Source organism: Furipterus horrens, unplaced genomic scaffold, assembly GCF_987537825.1.
Source record: "Furipterus horrens unplaced genomic scaffold, mFurHor1.1.pri manual_scaffold_5, whole genome shotgun sequence".
Taxonomy (NCBI): Eukaryota; Metazoa; Chordata; class Mammalia; order Chiroptera; family Furipteridae; genus Furipterus; species Furipterus horrens.
Genome location: NW_028327175.1, coordinates 138,188,826 through 138,210,812, shown reverse-complemented (window position 1 = coordinate 138,210,812; position 21,987 = coordinate 138,188,826). Strand labels below are relative to the sequence as shown.

The 21,987-nt window shown below is 34.2% G+C and overlaps 1 protein-coding gene across 5 annotated transcripts in view; it reads right to left on the bottom strand.

The window, feature by feature from the left end:
• LOC150009958 (protein FRA10AC1) overlaps positions 1-21,987 on the bottom strand; it is a 65,950-nt gene that overhangs the window by 835 nt on the left and 43,128 nt on the right. For 4 of the 5 annotated variants that reach the window (XM_090277951.1, XM_090277954.1, XM_090277955.1 and 1 more), the window contains exons 8-12: positions 17,712-17,757; positions 15,546-15,659; positions 13,832-13,874; positions 11,802-11,920; positions 1,476-1,554 (exon numbers count right to left, since the gene is read on the bottom strand). In XM_090277951.1, the coding sequence (XP_090134077.1) occupies positions 1,476-1,554; positions 11,802-11,920; positions 13,832-13,874; positions 15,546-15,659; positions 17,712-17,757 (401 nt within the window). Of the gene's footprint in view, positions 1-1,475; positions 1,555-10,068; positions 10,176-11,801; positions 11,921-13,831; positions 13,875-15,545; positions 15,660-17,711; positions 17,758-21,987 lie in introns of those variants that run through there. The other variant, XM_090277950.1, reaches the window with a different exon arrangement.

The following is a 21,987-nucleotide window of genomic DNA, read 5'->3' as shown; positions in this document are numbered from 1 at the left end:
TCAGAAGAATTGCTGTAAGGATTAAACGGATGCAAAGCCGCTTTCCTTCCTGCTGGGAATGGGAAATCAAGCTGAACAGCCAAATTCAGCGTACCTGTCTCTTTAGAAAATGCTCTTGTAGAGATTCACAATGGGACTTTGTCATTTGGTTTTAAATAACTGTGACTGCATGAAGCCATCACAATCATGTCAAATTTGAAATTTTTTTTTTACAAAATCAGATAAAGTTGATATAAAAATTATCGGCAACTTGGTATTCCCCATGCTACCTTTTCCCTAGCGTGACAGAAAAATGCAGTAGAATTTCAAAAGTTGTAGTAAGAACTTAAGTAAATAAAATTAGCTGAATCTCCATAGGAACTCAGATGTTTAGTACTTGATTAATGTCAAGTTTTTACTAAGTCACAAAGAGTCTGGGATTATAAAAGCCTTCTTAGGATTTACTTATGTATCTTTATGGCCTAAAAGAATAAGTTGACTCTAAGACCTATTCCATCATTTTCAGCTGTAAAGCTTTTTAAGGGGAAGTTATATGGTTGAAAGTTTCGTCAATAATTTAACTAAGATAGCAATATTTTATTTATACCAATAAATTTAAAAAAATAATGTGACATATCATGACCACACATATAAGGATTCTTTGGCTAAAATAAATAAAATAAAAAGGTCAAAGGTCATAGGGGAAAAAATCTGGTTGAAAAAAATCTCTTTCCAACATATCCGAAAACATACAATTAGCATAATTAGCGAGATATTTTATAATCAGCTTAAATTATTGAATTATGACTAATTCAGTAGGTCTCTATTATGAACCAAATATGCCTCAGGACTAACAAAATGAGACAAATTTATTGAGCAGTTACTATATTTGTAGGTATTGTACCAGGTGCCTTACATTCTTTATTTCATTAAACTTTGTTAATAAACTCTATGCAGTAGGAATTATTTTACATCCTTTTAACAGATAAAGTTCAAGTGGTGCACATCCAGTATACAAGAACGAGTAACATTCCAGCCCATATCCAGAGATCTCTTCCAGTCCAGAGCAGAGAAAAATGTATACAATTGAGTTACCTGTTTTGGGGGGCAAAAGGGTAGTGGCAAGTAAACTCTTACACCTATATATGTCTTCAAGTAGCTTCCCTATACAGGTTTATGATAATCAGAATATTGTGGATGGACTGCTTTGAAAGCTAGTAAAGAACCATTCTCTGAAGGAATCTAAGCAAACACCAGGTCATCATCAGAGCTGAGGAAAGATTTACTCACCAAGATGAAGCTGAACAAGTTGGTTCTTTATGGCCACAAACAATGGCTGGGATAAACTCTAATCTTACCAGGCTAGGTGGTCCTTGGCATTAAACAGGCATTCATGATGATAAGCTTTTTCATTAACTACAGTTAAGAATGGCTGCGGTCATAGCGTTCTAAACTGATGTAAAGGGCATGTATTATATATTTATGTAAGAACTTACTGTGATTTTTCATTGGTTTCTGGTAGTGGGCCCTTCCAAAGTTCAGATTCTGAGGTACTCTCTTCCTCATCAGAGTTTCCTGTTCATTTAAAAAAATTTTTTTAAATGTGACTATTATAATTAAGACACATTTCAAATTACGCACTCTTCCAGACCAATAAATTATTTCTAAAAATAAACAAATAAGCTGAGATATACCAAAGAGTCTCAGTAAAAAGACCAAGGAGTTAAAGGCTCATGGAAAACTTCTCTAACTTACAATGAATTAAAAGTAGCAATTCCAACATTAACTCTTGTAATATACATGGCTGTCTTTGATTTAGTTTCTTATTTTTATTGGTCATACAAAAGACACGCAAGTTAAGATTTTTGTAGAGTATATTTACTTCAGGATCAAGACCTCAAAAACTGAACTAATATGTATGACCAAGCTAGTTAAATTATGAAAAAGAAGTCAAGTAATTTTTAAAATTAATGTTGATTATATGAATTAAAAGGGACCTGTTTCAGTGAAGAAACAAGAATTCTCATACGTTGTTTGTTAGGAGTAAAATTTCTGTAAAGTTTTTCTTGAGGAAAATCTAGTACTATAGATTAGTTTAGTATGTACATACCCTTTGACCAGCAATGCTGTTTTTAGAAATTTAATTATTTACTTAAAGTAAGTACCTCAGGTATATGTACAAAGATGTTCACTGTATGATAATATCAACAAAAGCAAACCTCAATCCCCACTAACTAGAGATTACGAATTGGTTAAATAAATACTATACCACCGTTAAAAACACCTTAGCATATCTGTATGTATCAGCATGGAAAAATATCTGTGTTATGTTATATTTTTTAAGTTACAGAAAGCATGCACAATGTAATCCAAATTATGGATAAAACATTATGCATATCTCTACATATATATAGAGAATTATATTTGTGTTAGGTATACGTGTATTATAAGTTTATAAAGACCAACCAAACTTAACAGTGACTATATCACCTGTGGGCCTGGGATATTTTCACTTTCTACTTTAAGCATTTTCATTTGTTTTTATATTTTAAACCATCAGTTACTATCTTTAAAATAAGTAAAAACAATGAAGATACATCTGTTTTTAAATTATGACTAAATGTTTCAAATCAATCACCCTATATTAGTCAACTAAAATTATCAAGTATTAAAAAGTGTATTATGAGGCAATAAAATTATATGCAACAAAGTAATTACAGTAGTAAATAATTCCTCTCCAATAATGACCATGAGCCTAAAAAAGAACTGACACAAATCTGGCCTATCAGTACAGAATGTCAAACAGAATGTCCCCTAGTTAAACACAACACAAAAATAAAATAGTATTGATTTGCCACAGTGGTTCTAGCCTTTCCACCTGCTGGACTTTGCTCCTTGAATTAACATGTGTATCTGAACTTTGGTCCTAACTGAATCTATTCTGGCACAAATTCTAACAAAAAAGGATCACAAAGAGGGGACTATATTTCTAATGATCTATACACAAAGACGATAAAATTATAAAGCCTTTGGAACAAGACTACCACTTGATGACAGCCAGTGTCCCAAACTGAATTATGCGGTAAGAATTAAGTCTTCTACTTTTATTTTTATTAAAAAAAAAAATAAAGCATAGAAAAACTAAGCAGGCCTAATAAAGCTATTACTATGGTGTAACCCTGTTAATGATGTAAGAGAACATATCTTAAATGCCTTTGAAAGTGGATAGCTAATTTCAAAAGGTCTTACAACCACCTGCTCTTGTGGTCCCTCAAGAATACCTCCCAGATGCTAGCTTTCCTACACCAGTGTTCTGATAGCAGACAATGGTTTTCCTTAAAAAATCAAATCAATTTAGAATAGCATTATAAAATAACTCTCTCTGAAAGAGCACCTGCTGAAAAGGTGTCCAAATATCCTCTGAAAAGTAAATCTACAAGATTGGACTACAAGACCTTTAAGGTCCCTTCCAACTTCATGAATCTAGAATCTCTTATTTCCCTGAGAGTGACAATAACTACAAATCATTCCTCTGATAATTGCTATAACCTGCCAGAGGTGGGAAGGGTATTGCTAAAGAAATAACAATTAGTATAACGGATAATACAAAATGATGCTCTTGCATCAGTGTCAAACCTATGCAAATCTGTTGGCAAGTAGGGATCAAAATTTAAGTTTTTGACTCTGTGTTGGAAGGGGAGTGGAGGTCTTTAATCTATCCCTTATCCAATGAATGGGTCTTTTATTGTAACACCTCCAATAACAAGTGTTGTCCAATCTACACTAGAACATCTTACTACTGCCTGAAGCAGCACTTTCCCTCTTTCCTTTCTTCAGCGAGTTCTAACTGACAAGTTTTTCCTTAAATTAAGGCAAAACTCTGTCTTCAGGCAATTTTCATCCATAGACTAGTTCTGCCTACCAGGCACCTATTGGGTCCCAAAGCAGGTGGCCTCAAGATACCTCACAATGGCATATTAATTATTTTCAGTTAGTTACTTAGCAAACTGCCAGTAAAAGAACACTCTGAACTCTCTGTTCCTAAAAGCAGGGAATAAATCTCCCATGTCAAAGGTACCCTCCCTGCACCTGGAGGCCAAGAATTCCTTTATTAAAATTAGAACCCAGGGCCAAGGAATCTGTGTAAGCAAACCTTGTCGCCTCTTTTCTAATTTACTGCCCAAGTCCACATTTTGTTCAGATGCCTCATGAATGAGTACTCAACCTTGCTGACATTCCTTTCTAATGAGCACTTATTTTTCCTTTCGTCCTGACAATTTCTTCACTAATTTATCGTTTCTTTTTCTAAAAACTATAAAAGGTACCTAGATTGATCATTCCTTTGAGCCTCATTTTATGACTTGAACATCATATTATGACTTCCCATGTGCATATGTTTGCTTTTCTCCTGTTAACCTAGTCTTATGTCAGTTTTATTATTAGTCCAGCCATTAAGAATTTAAGAAGGGTACAGAGCACGGAGGTGAACTCTCCCCTTTCCCCCACACACCAAAAAGAAGTCTCCCGCATAGCAGCGGTTTGGGAAGTACCTAGTTTCCATGCCTACCTCCTCACCCCCTCCCTCCCATTCCTTCATCTTTTCTCCAAGCTAAACATCCACAGTCCCTTTAACCTTCTTTTCATGATACAATTTCAAGTTGTGTTAACCGTGTTTATTCTATTCTTGACTGCTTTAAATGTTCAATATTCCTTTTAGAATGTGTTGCAAACTGCAGACAATTTTCCTCCTACTTTGAGCAATAAAAGCACGTCTATCATCTTTATTTTTCTGTATATTACATAACACCTGAATACCCTGGCCTACTGAAGAACTGGCAAATCTCCAATTATGACAACAAAGCAACAGATCTGACTTTTACAGACTTAATTATTGATCTGACTAGTTTTAGAGAACAAATACAGAATCTGTTTAATGTCTGTATTTTTCTTTTCTATTATAACAACAATTATAGCTACAGGTTATCAAAGACTTACTTTGTATCAGACACAGGCTTTACCCATACGTTATGTCATTAGACTGATAATAATCTAATAAAGTTAAGTCTCATTATACCCATCTTACAGATATAACTGAGGCAGAACATATCATTTAATGTGGATTTGTAGAATGCATCTGCCAAAATGTACTGAATAGACTTACATTTGACTCACTAATGAACAGTTATTAGTATAGTAAAGGTCACAGACTTACAATCTTGTGTTTAATCCCAGCTCTACCATTAACCAACTACTTGATCACAGATAATTAATATACATGCATATCTCATTTTACTGTGTTTCACAGATACTGTGTTTTTACAAACTGATGGCAAGACCCTCCACCAGCAAAAAGATTATGACTTGCTTTATAGCAATATTGGTTTTATTGTTGTGGTTGGAAACTGAACCTGCAATATCTCTGAGGTACGCTTATAAATTCTCTAGGTCTCAGTTCTCTGGTCTGCAAAATGGGATATTGAGTGCCCATTATTAATATTAAATGAGGTAACACAACTAAACCGCTTGCCGTTGTGGCCAACAAAGCAGTTAATCAACAAATGTAAGTTAAAATTATTTTCCCCCACAGAAATTTAGGGTTTTCTTCATGGATTTGGTTTTAATAATCCCTCTGTCAAATGGAGGCAAAAGGGTAACTGAATAGTAACCAAATGTAAATGAAAGACAGGAGAAGCAAATTTTGAGTTCTGAAATCATTGCCAAGACCATCTAAGATGGATCACTGACCACCTGAAAAGACATCTGGGTTTGGCGTACTATACATAACAAGATGCATGTCTCCTACTCAGTATAGTAAATGGCTTTCTGGCAGCCAAATGGATAGCAGGTCACCTTGAGGGGGGATATTTTTGTTTCTTCAAGAACCAAACTACGCTACAGGTTCTTCACATTGGGTACAATATTCTCTCTCTATAAATAGAAGTTTGACCTAGCTGAGAGGTGAAGAGACTTACAGCTATTTCTGGGAGATGGGAAGGATCAAAAGTGCTAAAGAAAGGACTGTGGGAGGGAGAAGAAAGAGTATATAAAAGAATGAAAATGAATGAGTAAGTCAAGACCTTTCAATAATGAAAAATTGTAATTGGAAAAGGGCAATGTTTTTTCTAAGTTAAATAGGTCTTCACACCTCTCATTGCAATACACTATTAGAAATGGATAAAAAATAAAATAAAATTTCTCATTTTATCCTGTGTATGTTTTTTAAAAATGCACCTATTTACTACTTCATCCCCAGAGAGCATAAGTCTTATCAGTCTCATGCCTGGCTATGTTCTAGAAACTCTCACTACACTTCACCCAATTTAGGAGAAGGAACGGCTCATCAATTAGGAGTCACATGGAGAGAGAGAGTCAGTACTTTAAACACCTCAAATACGCGTAAAAAAAAAAAAAAACGGATATGAACAAAATAATTTGTAAAGAATATGTTGTATTCCTAAACTACAGAAATGTCTCCACTGATAATGCCCTCCTTCAATAAATTTTTAAACACTAAATCTCTTAAACTAAGTTTCTATTTTACTATTTTTCTCAGTGCAAAATCTTGATTACTAAACACTTAAAAAATCTCCTTAAGAATTATACTAAAATGCTAACAATGTTTATGTTTATGTTTGAATGGTGGGATTTGCAGTATTTACTAAATTTTTTTCTGAGTCTGCCCCAATAATCATTCTACTGGTGGTTTTCTACCTTGGTTTGGTTGTTAGAAAAAACTAACAAATTTGTAATCTACCTTTGCAATTATGAAAGATTTTTGTAAGCATTTTTCTGTATTAATTTTACCTCTAGCTTTATTTTGCTATCCTATATTACTTTTCCATTTTTTATGTCATCTTTAAAAATTTTTTATTGTATATATTTTGTAAGTCATTGTGAATACTTTTTGGAATGTTTCAGGGAAAAATAATAAAATTTGTAGCAAATATTCAATCAAATCCAACCTGGTTTGATCCAATCTTGTGAAAACCATATGATTTATTAAAAAACTAACTGGTAGCAACCAATTGCAAACATTTGCTTTCCATGCACAAATCACACGCTTCATTTGATCAATCAAAATCACCAAATGACAGAGATAACTCAGTCCTGTGCAATATAAGCAACATTTCTTAAATCTTAATCCACCTCCCCCAATCTTTTTACCAATCCAACCCTATCCCTCCACTTCTCTTCCTTCGTATTCCATAATGTAAAACTGAAATGTGTATATATTGTATTCATGGAAAAAAATCTTAAAACTCTTTTATACTTAAAATAAGAAACTTTTCAATGTTCTAAATTAGGGAAAAAGATCATACACAATTGGTCTTTTTCTATGATTTCTCACACAGTACAAAAATAAAAAATAATTTACATCAAAGCAGGTCACAATTCATGGGAAACCGTAATTGCAAATAACTTGAATCTACATATTTTTTTTAAATAAAGAGATACTTGATACTGTTTATAGAATCTTCTGATTTCTTTGCGGATGAATGTCCTGAATAAGTAACAGCATTGTTTCGTTAAGAATCATCTCGCAGTGGTGCAACAGCCATAGCTGTAACCAGAATTCTTCCTAATACGTAGTCTAGTTTACTTCACAGTCTTACAGAAAAGCACTTCACGGTCTTCCACTCTTTCATGTTCCTTAGACTCATCTCCCTAATTAAAATGTTAGGTTCTTTGGAGGGATATTTTATGCCCTTACATGGACTGAACTACCTAGCACAAAGCTTAAAAAATAGTGAGTGCCTTTAAAAAATTCTCATGTTACTAAAAAAAAAAAAAAAATCAACCCATAGATTAACTATAATAAAATCAATACTTTATCAATATAAATGTTCGACATCTGAAAACCATTTTATAAATAAATACTCATTTTTCACAATACTTTTACAAGGATCATATACAGGTGAGAAATAGTTCTCAGTAACTGAAAATCACATATATAATTATGTCATAAAACTACAAATTCAGTTCTACAATGGTTATCCAATGATTTCTTCCAAAGGAGAAGTGCACAGTGCTACTGAAACATCTAATAGGAACCTAACCTTGCCTGGAAGAGTGGAGTGAAGGGTGTCAAGAAAGGCCTTCTCAAGGAATGGAGCTTGGGGATGAAGTGGTGGTAGGAGGGTTAAGATCCTGGAGTTTCTGTCAAGACAGTTTACTTAAGTACAATGCTCTGCTCATACCTGCCAAAACAGACTGGATCTCAAAGTCAAGCTACTGATCTTTCTTTCTTTTTTTTCTTAGATTTTATTTATTTTATTTTTAGAGAGAGGGGGAGGGAGGAAGAGAGAGAAAGAAACATCAATATGTGGCTGCCTCCCGCATGCCCCCAACTGGAGACCTGGCCTGCAACCAAGGCATGTGCCCTGACTGGGAACTGAACCAGCAACCCTTTGGTTTGTGCGCTGGCGCTCAATAAACTAAGCCACACCAGGCAGGGCTGATCTGTCTCTCTTAAACTTCCACGCTATTCATTCATTCAGCCATTTAGCCATCCACTTATCTATCCATCCATCCACTGACAACCCGAAGCAATACGAATAGATGGGATCACATAGGGAGAGAGAAGAGAGAGAGGAGAGAGAAGAGAGAGAGAGAGAGAGAGAGAGAGCGCAATGGAAAGTTATATAACAGTCTGAGGAACTCCAACATCTAAGGGTAAGACTGAGGAAGAAATGTAGTCAAAAAAGGTGAGGAGAGGTCAGAAAGATAGGAAGAAAATCAAGAAAGTAGATTATTTTGATGAGGAGTGTCAACAGTCCAAATATAGCTATTAAGCATTTATTAACTACAATTCAAGTTTGTGCCAAATTAAGGTGGTCTGGCAATAAAGTATCACATCAAGATCAATCTAGTTCCATATAGGTCCAGATAAAAAAAATATTAGAGTTCACACAGTTTTACTCTAAGTTTGCTAAAAGGTTGTCATTTTCTACTTTATACCATATGAGTTGAAAAACCATATCCTGTACTCTCTATCAAAGTTGCTCTGAATAAAGAATAAATAAGATGTTTCAATTCCACTCCACTTTGGTTTCTATCTCTGAGGTTGCCTGAAACAATCTTCAGTTTTTTACTTTTCTCATTTTTTATTAGTTATGCTTAACATGTGCTAATGGGTGCTGGGGATATATCAATGAGCACAGCAGAAAGAACCTCTGCCCACCTTGGGCTTTCATGTAATTGTCATACATATAATGAGTGAAAAGTTCCAGGGCTGTGATGTAACTATGAACGGGAGTCCTAATTTATTAAGAGATCCACGGTCAGAGATGGAGTTGGGAAAGAATCCCTGAGGAAGTGACACTTAAGCTGAGACCTGAAGCATGAGTTAGGGTGGGACTGGGGGTTTCAGGGAAGGGGAAATAGTATCTATGTAGTCCCCAAATTAAGAGAAGTTTGAAATTTCCAGAAACTGAAAGGCTATTTGGATAAAGCGTGAAAGTGAAGTAGAGAAGGGTGAGAAACCAGCCTTGTATTCCAGATGATTAAAAGCCTTTGGTTTTGTCCAGGATTTTGGTTATTATCCTGGGAACAACAGGATATCTTTGCTTTATGGCAGATTAAGGGGAGGGAAGGCGGGAAGTCAAAATTGTAAGGAGTAAGGAACCAGTAAGGAGACTATAGTGGTAGTCTACATGAAAAAACATAGTGGTTTGAACTAGGGTGGAGAGAACTGGAGAAATACATACCCTGGAGGTAAAACTGACAGAATCTGGTGGCAAGGTAAACATAAATAATGAGAAAAAATAAGGCATCCAGGATAATGCCCAGATTTCTGATACTACTTTTTAGGTTGACAGAGATGTCATCTACTAAAATATGGAACACGAAAGGAAAAATATTTATAGGGAAGATCACATACACGTGTATGTATAATCTGAGAGGTCCAACCATCCCTGACCCCAAGTAACAAGGTCCCTAATTTTCTGTTTGGAAGGTATTGAATAAATTTTTACAAGAAAGGAATTTTTCGCTCCATAAGATACACTTTTTTTTTCCCCAAAAATAGGGGGAAAATGTCTGTGCATCTTATGGAGCAAATATTGCGTCACAGACCGTGATGTGTATTACCTGACCTGTCAGCAGTGGCGACAGCTGTTAGAAGAGGAAGCAGTGGGCCCACGCAAAACCCCTGGGGATGCTTAAATGTCCCACTTTACTGCTGACTCTCAGGGCATCTGGTCAGTATGAAAATAGCGAAGACAGTGATATCAGTGATTGTGAGCAACTGAGCTTCGTAAATTCTGACACTAGTGATGATGAGTTCTTGGGGTTCCCAGAAAACCAGAAGAGTACTTGAGCCTTAAAGTCTCTCCTCATTTGTGAATGACAGTGATGATGGTTCTTAATACCACTGTTGACTGCTGGTCACTTTACATTGAAATATTCTGTTATATTTTATTAAATATTTTAGTACACAATTTGGTTCAGAATTTTTTTTCCTTGTTTTCCTCCTCTAAACCTAAGTGTGTCTTATGGTCAGGTGCATCTTATAGGGCAAAAAATACAGTAGTTCTTCTTTAACTTAGAATATGCGGTGATTAACACAGTATCATACTATAATATGAATGCAAAAAAATGATATAATAATGAATGCAACACAATTTTCAAATATTTTACTAGTACATGAGGGTAAACAAAAAATTTTAAATACTCAAATGAAATTACAATTTATTTTGGAGTTAATGATTTAGAGACAAAAAGGCGTTCTGCTTCGAATATCATTTCTCTATAAACAATAGAATAACAGTACTTTCCTCTCACCATCTATCAATTTTACCAAATCTAAAACTTGGCAATACTATATGCTTAAATATATTATAATATCCAAGAAGAAAAAAAATGCATGTAGGAATGTAACTTAGCTAAAGATCTTCACAGGTGGAGCAAGGGAGCCCTCTCCTGTTGAAGTATTATGTTAACATTCTACTGAATCTAATTCAATATACCATCACCTACCTAATTTAAGTCTGATTCACTCTAAGTTATAGCCAGTCTGACTCCATAAGGGACTGAAAAAGCAACTAGCAGTAACCTTCATAAGTTATGTGTGGCAAATACAAAGCAAACTGCTTGTGTGTATTATCTCATTTCAACTCCTAAACAATTCTATGAGCTAGGTTTTTGTACTATTATCATGACCATTTTACACATGAAGAAATGAAGGCTTAGAAAGCGTAAAAATTGCTAGGAAAGAAATAAGTGGCTAATGAATTTGAATTTTAATAATTATTTACTTAGTATATGTGCACAGCACCATGCTAGGTTCTGATGACACATTATATCAATCTCTATCATTTCAAGAAGCTCATAAGCTAGTGGAGAAATCACTGACAATAACAATTAAAATCAGTGTTAAAATTTTATACTGACTTACAGACTATGTACTGTTTTACAGTGTTCAAAGTTCCTTTCACATTCTTACTTGATTCTCCACAATAAGTTCAAGCAGTACAGAGGCCAAGTACATATTCACATCACCCCTACTTACATAAGGAAAGTAAAACTCAAGAAGTTCAATAACTTGGTCAAAGTAACACGTCTTTACGCAACAAATCCAGGAATTAGAAGGCTACTTGTAGTATTATACCTTCTACTAAAAATAAATCAAAACCAACCTTGCTCTTGAAACTCCTCTAAGTTACTGTAAATTCATACCTGAATTCTCCAACCAGATTCCTTTCAACTACTGCAAGACCATTCTAAACACATCCACCAATTAAATTCTACATTTAAAACATATGGAAGATTACACTTCATGTTCAGAAATGTGAGTAGATTATTATATCCTAATTCTCCTTTACCTTTATCCTTTTTCTTAGAGGTCTCTTCTGCAGGAGATAATCTGGATTTTTTATGTGATGACTCTTTACAATCTTTTGTGATTTTATCCTTCCTTTTTTTGGACTTGACTTCTTTTCTCCTTTACGTTGAACAATATAAAATTAAAGTTAACTTTTTCAACTGACCTTTACAAAAATTAAAATCAATGAGCAACCAAAAATATCAAATCAGTTAAAGCACTTATTTTTATAATGTAATTTACATAATAAGAAATCTTTAAAGGAGTCTGTAAATATTTTAAGTTAGTATACTATTTAAGACAATTCTGTAAGATAATAAAGCCTGAAAACTCTGAGACAAAGAATTATTTTTTATAAATTCTATATACAAACCTGAGTAAACATAAATCATAGTTTTACTTATTTCCTTCTTTTTATATTCTATTATTTAGCTATTTAAAAGAAAATTACAAAACAATTTCATTTCACTCTACATAATTCATATATGCCTACATTCTGAAAAAAAAAAAAACACATACAACAACAAGAAACCACTGTGATAGTTCTACAACACCAGTAAATAGAAAATTCTTCGCAAGAATAAAAGAATATACTGGGTAGGGCAAAGGAGGTTTACAGTTGTTTGTATGGAAAATAATATAATAATTAATAAGTAATAATACAAGAATAAACACTGTGTTTCACAAACTCACAACTGTAAACCTACTTTTGCCACACCCTTTAGTAAAAAAGTATTACAGAATGAGCGTGGAAGGACTTGTTAACTCATATGCCTACTTTAGACTATTTACCCTTTTACTGTTGTAGCTTTAGCTCTTCTAGGCCACATTCATAAGGCTGTCAGTGCCATGGTTGGCAAGCAATTGATTTTAATTGGTTAAGAAAAGAAATACCTAATAGGAAAAAGTGATAATGCTGAAACTCAGACAAGGAAAGGAAGACGATGAGTCAACAGAGAGAATTACTGTCAAAAAACTTATTAGATTTTCCAAAAATTAAGGTACTTGTGCCAAATACTATAATACTATTTAAGACAGTAACCATTTTTTTAGCCTCTCATGAATCATTTCAAATGAAGCCTGAAAATCAAGATCAAATAAACATCTTTGATATCATTCAGAATCATTGCTACAGAGGGAAAATAATGATTTGGACTATTCAAGTAACCTAAAAAATTCTGCTAAGTAAAAAACTTTAAAATTATTAATTATTTAATATTTATTTTTAATAGTGAAAATATTATAGGGTACATTTATAACTAGCTGATTTTAAAATATACTAACTTAAACATTTTATAAAGCTGCAGAATCTTACTCTTAGACTTCCAACTGTTATTCAGAACATGAAACCTGACCACCACAATCCTGACAGGTCACACAAATTTTGTTTGAACATTTTCAATGCCAGGGACTACACTATGTTTGACTTACCATATGCCAGGCACTGTATTGAGCACTTTACATACACTTTCATTTATTCCTTACAATAACCTTAGTATCCTCATTTGCAGAGATGATAAAACTGAGTCTTACAGAGGTTAAGCAGCTTGCCAATAAAGATGACAAGTAAGTGGAATAGCTGAGAGGAATACACAGGTGTCTAATTTCAAAGCTCGTGATCTTATATATACTGCAGATTGCAGAACATTGATACCCCCCCCCATTCAATATGCAACTACATATTGGCAAACTCCAATTAAAACACTGTTTAAATGAGACATAAGAATTACATTGTGAAGATCTGCTTTATAACATAGTTTCCAAGAATATTATGGTATCTGAATATTGATTCCAAACTAAAAATTCTATGATCTATTTACCACCCTGCATAGCTTTTACATTTAAAACTGTTTGGCTAGAGTAAGACATGGTGAACTTCCACCTCCCTCATCTATATGGTCACAAAGTGATGCCAGATATTCTATATAATCAACTAATTAAGCCATCAGCTACTCAAATCTACATTTAAGACATCCACTGCAGGTAAGTGACTACGTCCAAAGCATTATCAACAGCATTTTAAAATATTACCTGTGATGAAAATTTAATTTGAAAGAACATTCTTGGCATAATCCTAAAAAAAAAAAAAAAAAAAAAAAGTTAAACTGCTGAATTTGAGTAACTGCACCATTACTATATCTTTAGTATCATAAATTGTCCTGGCTGGTTTGGCTCAGTGGATTGAGCGTCGGCCTGCGAGCTAAGTGTCGCTGGTTCGATCTTCCAGTCAGGGCACATCAGAGAAGGAAAACTCTGACTCCAAAAAACCTCCGCTGCCTTGCAGCATACCTCTTCAGCGGAAAGGCTAAGGGAGTAAACCCCGACAGAAAATCCGGAGCCGGAGTCCCTAAGGCGGTTTGACGTTGTAGTCAACACCGGCAACTCCTGCGGCGCACCTGAAGCCAAGCTGTATTGACTCCGTCTTTCCCTTGGACCCTTCAGCTGCGAAGAGAGGGGGGTCTGCTGCATGGGCAACAGCAGACCCTCCATATCACCCTGCCCAGGCTCTGTAGCTTCAGCTTCACTGGAGAGGACACTCCAGCGTCATCGCAAGATGTCGATTCAACACGGGAGGAGACAGATACCGTGTCACTCCCGAGTCGGACTGCACAACCATTCTCGGCGGTGCAGATAGACTCTTAAGAAGCTACACCATTGTCTCTCGAGACGGACGGCTGCCGACGACGAGTATCATAAATTATCATTTTTCCTTATATTCTTTTATAAGAAAGAAAACTAACTGAAGAAAACAATCCAATTCCCTTCACCTCAAAAAAATGTATATATGTAATAAATATTAAAATGCTGGAGGAATTGAAGTTCTAACATTACTTTAGAAAAATGTGCTGTCAATTTATTCTAAAAGCAATAGCAGCACTAATGTGTACCTTACGTCAAAGATACCTAATAACAATAGTATGGGTATAGTCATTTCCTCTGAAGTGCTCTGAGGGTTTTCTAATGGAGAAGAGCTTTTCAAAGAGTTCCACAATTGTGGCCTCTTCTTTTGCCTTAATCTCAGTTCACACTAGTTGACTTTTCCTCCTGAACACTTCCAGGAGGAACTCAACAATCAGTCTGTACTGGTGTGCATTAAGTAGCATACAGGGAAATTCGTGACTTCTTTCTGGAACAGGCAGAACACTCTGAGGGCACATTTCTCTAGGACTGAGAGAAGGTTATTAACATGCTGGAGAGAAGAAGTTGACATACCAGCTTAGAGGAAAAGAAATAAAGAATGCATAACAGATTCTAAAACATTCATATTAAGAGAAACTACTATATTCTGGGGTATAACCCTAAGCTTTTAAGACTGATATCAAGAACAATTATTCTCTCCTAAAACTATTTTCTTTACTGACACAAAGAGTGTATTTATTTTTTATCCCCCACAACAATATGGCTATCAGCTAATGTGAGATTTTACAATGCCTTTTCTGATACTAGGCATCTCACTCTACATTGGTGGCATTCTCAAGTTAATGAGAAGAGATCTTCACTTTACAAATGGCATTACATTCGGCATCAGATCTGTTTCACCTAAATGTCACCATAATGCTGAGAATATAAAAATTTTAGGCTCAAGCACTGTTTATAACTTTGGGAAGCTCTGAGAAAAAGAGCACTTACAGGAAGATACATTAAAATGTTTGAATTGAATTTTGAACTAGTATATATATATTTAATTCTAAATTATTAGATAAGCTTTAAGTAACCAATCATATCCAACCTAGAGTCAACTTACTTAATTTAACAAGTGCATTTCTCTTTTCTCCATGTTCAATATAACCAAAATTAACTTCCCAACTCTTTAAGTTGTCTTTTTTATCACAATATTTATTTCCACAGAAAAACTGGCCTGCAAAAAAAGGAAGGAATTATTAGCTATAATAGGTAGTGATAATATTTATCTATATAATCTGTTATCTCTGAAATTTACTCTTAACATACATAAATTCTTAGTTCTATAAAGTCAGCATTAATAAACAACTGACCACAATAATTATAAATGTTCAACAGATATATATACAAGTATCAAATTAAAGAGCTGAATAAACTGTTTAAAAAGAATCAGTCACAGAATTTTTGCTCAATAGATAGATCAACTGTTTATATTTACACACCGAGTTTTTGTGACTCTCTGTTAGGGAATCTTACACTTTGGAAAATGGTAATAATAAGAGTGTACTCACTAATCTCCTGAAAAAAATTAATGTATTTTCCAAAGTACATGCTCAGAAACCTGGGTCAATCCATTTCAATATTTAATAATAATATTAAAATTGATATTTTTAAGTATTAACATAATGGCATTTATTTTAAGTATCAGCATAAAATGCCATTTAAAGCACATTTTAAAATGCTAGCACTTTGAGGTGAAGTAGAATAAGTAATCAAACCCAATGCTCTAAATTTTATAATCACCTGACACTAAAATCAATACTACATTATCATGTCAATTGTACATTAAAACCTTTTACAGAGAAGGATTAATAATGATGATCCAAGAGGAGGGGAACAAAAAAACATGACAATTACTAACTTCGACAGAAAAAAAGATCAAACTTTTATTTGTACGAACAAAAAAAAATTTGTATCTCAATAATTTGCATCAACAGGAACATGAACTTTACATAAAAATGAAACTATCACAATGAATTTTGAAAATTATCAGTCCAAAAGGCTGATAACTTTTTTAAATGGCATTTTTTACTTATTCCAAATGAATACTTTATTAACTCTGTACATGTTCAGTAATGGCTCTATTGTTAAAATAGCAACTAAATTGTAACTTTATAAATCACAGCAATAGCATTTTCTCCCTTTCCCAACTAATCCTTTCTTCAGTTGCCTGAATTTAGAGAATGTCCATCAGTTTTTTTAAAGGCAGCATTATCTACCGTTATCTGAAAATTCCATTCAATAAAAGTAGAGAATTTTAAAATTGTGATAGACATTTCAATATAACTCATTGTTTTAGGTAAAATCAAACTAAAATGTAATCTTAAGAAAAGTTTAAAAAGTTTTACATTTATTATTTTCCTTGTCCTCTAAAGTAGCTGCAGAGCTGGTATTTATTATATAAAGAAAAAAATTCCTACTGTTTAATTGCATATCCAATTTCACACCTGACATAGATATCCAATTTGTGGAAGATGTATATATGAACCATAGTGATGTCATAAACGTTTAATCATTTTCAAAATGTACCCTTTATTTCCATTAAAATTTTAAAAAAGTTATTAGTTGAAATTATTTCCTTAACGCACCTCTGTAGTTTTCAGAACATTAATTTTTATTGCAATTAAAAATGCAATTATCATTAAAGAGTTTTATAGCATGAGGCAGTATAGAGATATTAAGTATTCAGAAAAAATTTTATGAATAGACTACAACAATGCATAGAAAAAGCATTTACTGATTGCCTCACAAATGTCTGGTCTTTTGCTGTAAGACTAAATATTTGGGCTCAATCTCAGTGACTCCGCAACAGAGGAACTAGCCTGTCCAAAAATTCTATTAGGTTCAAAGTGATATTTAATTTCTACTTTCAAAATGTGGTTTTGACTGAGAGACAGTAGTACCAACTCATTATTTCAAAAATTGATAAACAGAAAAACTCAAGCATTCATCCATTGATAGCTGACTTGCTATAAAATCTTTAACTCTTAAGTGGAAATTTATTAACTGAATGTTCTAAAAGCAAAAATTCTAAAGGTAAAAATTTAAAGCGTTATGTTATTTTGACCTCTACCAGTAATATATCCTGAATATACCTTTTGTAATTTTACTTTTGTAGATAATCATTCACTGTATATTTTAGGAATAATCTTACCCAATGACTTCAATTCAATAATGTAACAAAATAACCTTCTCCTATTAAAAAGTGAAATTAAAAAAAAAGAATTACCTTTTCCTGAAATTACTTCTTTTTCTACTCTCCACCTAAATCCAAACTGACAAGAAAAAAATTACATTCATGCCAAAGTAAATTTAAATGTAATTTAAATTGCATAGACCGTAAATCTATAAACATGGAGCCAACAATTGACACAATAACATTTATCAACCTAAAAATAAACCTAATTCCCATTATGATAGCTTTTTATCTCCTCACAGGAGTCCAGATACTTAACAATATATTTGTATGATTATCAACTTATTTGTTAAGGAACAATCTTCTTTACTTTAAAATTTAAGGTGCCAAGCCACAAGATAACTAAATTTTTAAAAATATGTATAACCTGTTTTATGACACTCACTAAAAAAAAAAACAGAAAAAGAGGTGATGGTACAGAAGCAGTGTGCTGTAGCACAAGAGTGTGTAGCCTTTGGAGCCAGACAATTTGGGTTTACTTCTTAGCTCTACCGCTTAACAGCTATGTAAATGCTGAAGAAGTTATATAATCTATTTGTTCCTGTTTCCTCATTAGTAAAGAAGAGGTAATGCGAGTACTTATCTCTTTGGTTAAGAGGTTTAAATGGGATAATACATATTAAGTATTTAGAATAGTACTTGGTGCATGTCGATTCAACACGGGAGGAGACAGATACCGTGTCACTCCCGAGTCGGACTGCACAGCCATTCTCGGCGGTGCAGATAGACTCTTAAGAAGCTACACCATCATCTCTCGAGACGGACGGCTGCTGACGACGACGACTTGGTGCATAATATACCACTAGTTAGCAAACTATGGCCCACAGGCCTGCTGCCTATTCTTATAAAGTTTTACTGAAACACAACCACACCCACTCATTCATGTGTGGCTTTTCCCACAACAGCAGCATAGTCATGAACAGGAAAGAGTAATGGTACCAGTCTGGAGCCCTAAAACAGAGTTGTTAAACTTCTCTTCAGATACCTAAACACAACTTATACTTTTGGCTCAAATTATTTTTCTCCACTGCCTTTTAAGATTTTTCACATTCATATGCTAATTTACCATAATTCTAGTTAATAGTGTAGTTTTCTATTCAGTTTCCTTTCATAATGATTAAGAGCTCAGCTCCAATAAATGGTGATAGAAGACTTGAGTTGGGGTGGTGAACACACAATACATATACAGATGATGTATTATAGAACTGTACCTTTATTTTATTAACCAATGTCATCCCAATAAATTCAACTTTAAAAAGCAGCTCAGCTCCAAAACTATGGAGACCCAAAGCAAGTTTTACCATTTGTTAACTAGCTGTGTGGCTTTGGGAAAGTTATTTAACTTATCAGTATATTTTCTTATTATAAGAATCCTAATCTCATAGGTTGCTGTATTTAGAGTTCAATGCCGGGTTAACGTTGTTATTTTTACTTTTTTAAATCACCTATTACCTCAGTTTCAGCAATCTTGTATTTTAAATGCAAATCAGGGTATAAAATATTTCAAAATATTCTGATTAAAACTCAAATAGCCTTGGCTAGGTAGCTGAGTTGGTTAGAGCGTCATCCGAATACACCAAGGTTGCGGGTTCGATCCCTGGTTAGGACACATACAAGCATCAACCAACTGCCCTGGCTGGATGGCTCAGTTGGTTGCACCATTGTCCTGTACACCAAAAAGTTGCAGGTTCGATCCCTGGCCAGGGCACCAAACATGCCTAGGCTGCAGGTTCAATCCCTGGTTGGGGTGCATGCAGGAGACAACAATTGATGCTTCTCTCACACTAACGTTTCTTTTTAACTCTCCCTTCCTCTCTCTCTAAACTCAATGAAAAATATATCCTTGAGGATTAAAAAAAAAAAAAAAAAAAGAATCAACCAAAGAATGCATAAATAAATGGAATGAATCAATGTTTCTCTAAAAAATTAATAAATAAAAAAACAAGAAAATAATATCTTCCAAGTCTAGAAAAAAAGAAACAAAAAATTCAAATAAATGTTTCTTTTTAAACCAACACATGTATATGAGGACTGCTTTCCATCCAACATATGCTGGGATGTCTGTTAAAAGTACAGTCAAATGTGTGATGTAATAGTTTCCAAACATTCTCTTTTGCTCATTAATCTATTCAACAAATAATTATTAAGCAACTCCTTATTGGGCTTAGCACTCTGCTGAGGATAAAAAGTGATTATTAAAATATTGTCTGTCACCATGAAAGTTATAACTTTATAGGGAATAGGAAATGTCATAAACAACTGCAATATGTCCTAGTAGTAAAGATTACATAGAGGTTTTGCCTCAGTATGCTTTTATATTCTTTCCTGAAGATATAAATTTTCCTGCTGATAGGTTGGATTAAAAACTGGAGTTACCCATAGCATGGTGCTGAGCCTCTTCTTACTCTACCTTCTAGCACAAAGAGCTCACATATGCAAGCAATACAAAAGAAGGATTCTAACTTCCTGATAGTTCAAGGTTCTAAGACATCTACTTGGACTTCCATGTAAAAATAAACTTCTAGTTCATTTAAGTCATTGTTCTTTGGGATTGCTGCTGTTCCTTGCAGCTGAAACTAATCTTCAGTGATGCAATGACCCAACCAAATTCTCAAGGATGAAAGAAAGAAATGGAGGCATGGGACAAAGATTGGAATTCATTAAAAATGCCCTAAGTATCTACTATATATAGTAGGCACTGAGCTAGGAACTGGTTAAATAAATGAATAAAAACACTGTCCTTGGGTAAATAAGACAGTGAGAAAATGCACTCTTGCAAGACAATCAAAGGTACATATTACTCTTTATCTCCACCACCTCAAACATTGTATGTTAAAACAGTCATTATGTTTCCCCTTGTGTGGGGCAAGGCGTAGATAGGAAATTTCTGTATCTTTCCCTCAGTTTTGCTATGACTTAAAACTGCTCTGAAAAAATTAAGTCTTAATTTTTTTTTAAATTCCCTCCCTCCATATTTTCTATTTCTCTGGTATTCATACTCAAAACCCGAGAGTAATTTTTTATTTACTTACACTAACCCTCGTACCTGACTATTCATCATGTTCTAATAGGAAAAAAATAACTTGTTTGAAGATTAGCCTCCTTTTTTAAAGTACGTTTTATTGATTATGCTGTTAGCTATCCAAATTTTTCCCCGTTTGTCCCCTTCTGTCCAGTACCCCTCTTCCCTCCAGCAGTCCCCCTGCTTGGTTCATGTCCAGGGTCATGCACGTATGTTCTTTGGCTTCTCCCTTTCCTATACTATTCTTAACATCCCTGTCTATTTTGTTCCTCCATATCATGCTTCTTAAGCCCTGCACCATTTCCCCACTTCTCACCCTTCTCCCTCCCAGCTGATAACCCTCCATATGATGTCCATATCTATGATTCTGTTCCTGTTCTGCTTGTTTGCTTAGTTTTTGTTCTTTAGATTCGGTTGTTGGTAGTTGTGAATCTGTTGTCATTTTAATGTTGTTTTGATCTTATTTTTCTTAACCAAGTCCCTTTAAAATTTCATGTAATAACAGCTTGGTGATGATGAACTCCTTCAGCTTTACCTTATTGGGGAAGCACTTCATCTGCCTTTCCATTCTAAATTATAGCTTTGCTGGTTAGAGTAATCTAGGTTGTACGGCCTTGCTTTTCATCACTTGGGATACTTCTTGGCAGTTCCTCTTGCCTGCAAGTTTCTTTTGAGAAATCAGCTGATAGCCTTATAGGAACACCTTTGTGGCTAACTCTGCTTCTCTCTTGTTGCTTTTAAGACTCTCTTTATCTTTAACCTTTAGCATTTTAATTATGATGTGTCTTGATGTGGTCCTCCTTGGGTCCACCTTTTGGGACTTTCTGTGCTTCCCAGACTTGTATGTCTATTTCCTTCACCAAATTAGGGAACTTTTCTTCCATTATTTTTTCAACTAAGTTTTCAATTCATAGCTCTTCTTCTCCTTCTGGCCCCCCTATGATTTGGATGTTAGTATGTTTAAAGTTGTCCCAGAGGTTCCTAGGCCTCTCCTTGTTTTTTATTTATTTTTTTTTGCATTCTTGTTTCTTTTTTTTGTTCTACTTGAATGTTTATTTCTTCCTTTTGATCCAAATAGTTGATTTGAATCCCAGCTTCCTTCCACTAACTGTTGATTCCCTGAATATTTTTCTTTATTTCACCTGTGTAACCTTCATTTCTTCCTTTATTTTTTTGCTGCACTTGGTAGGTTCTCTGAGCATCCTTATTACCAGTGTTTTGAACTCTGCCTCTGATAGGCTGGATATCTCTTTTTCATTTAGTTCTTTTTCTGGGGTTGTGTCATGT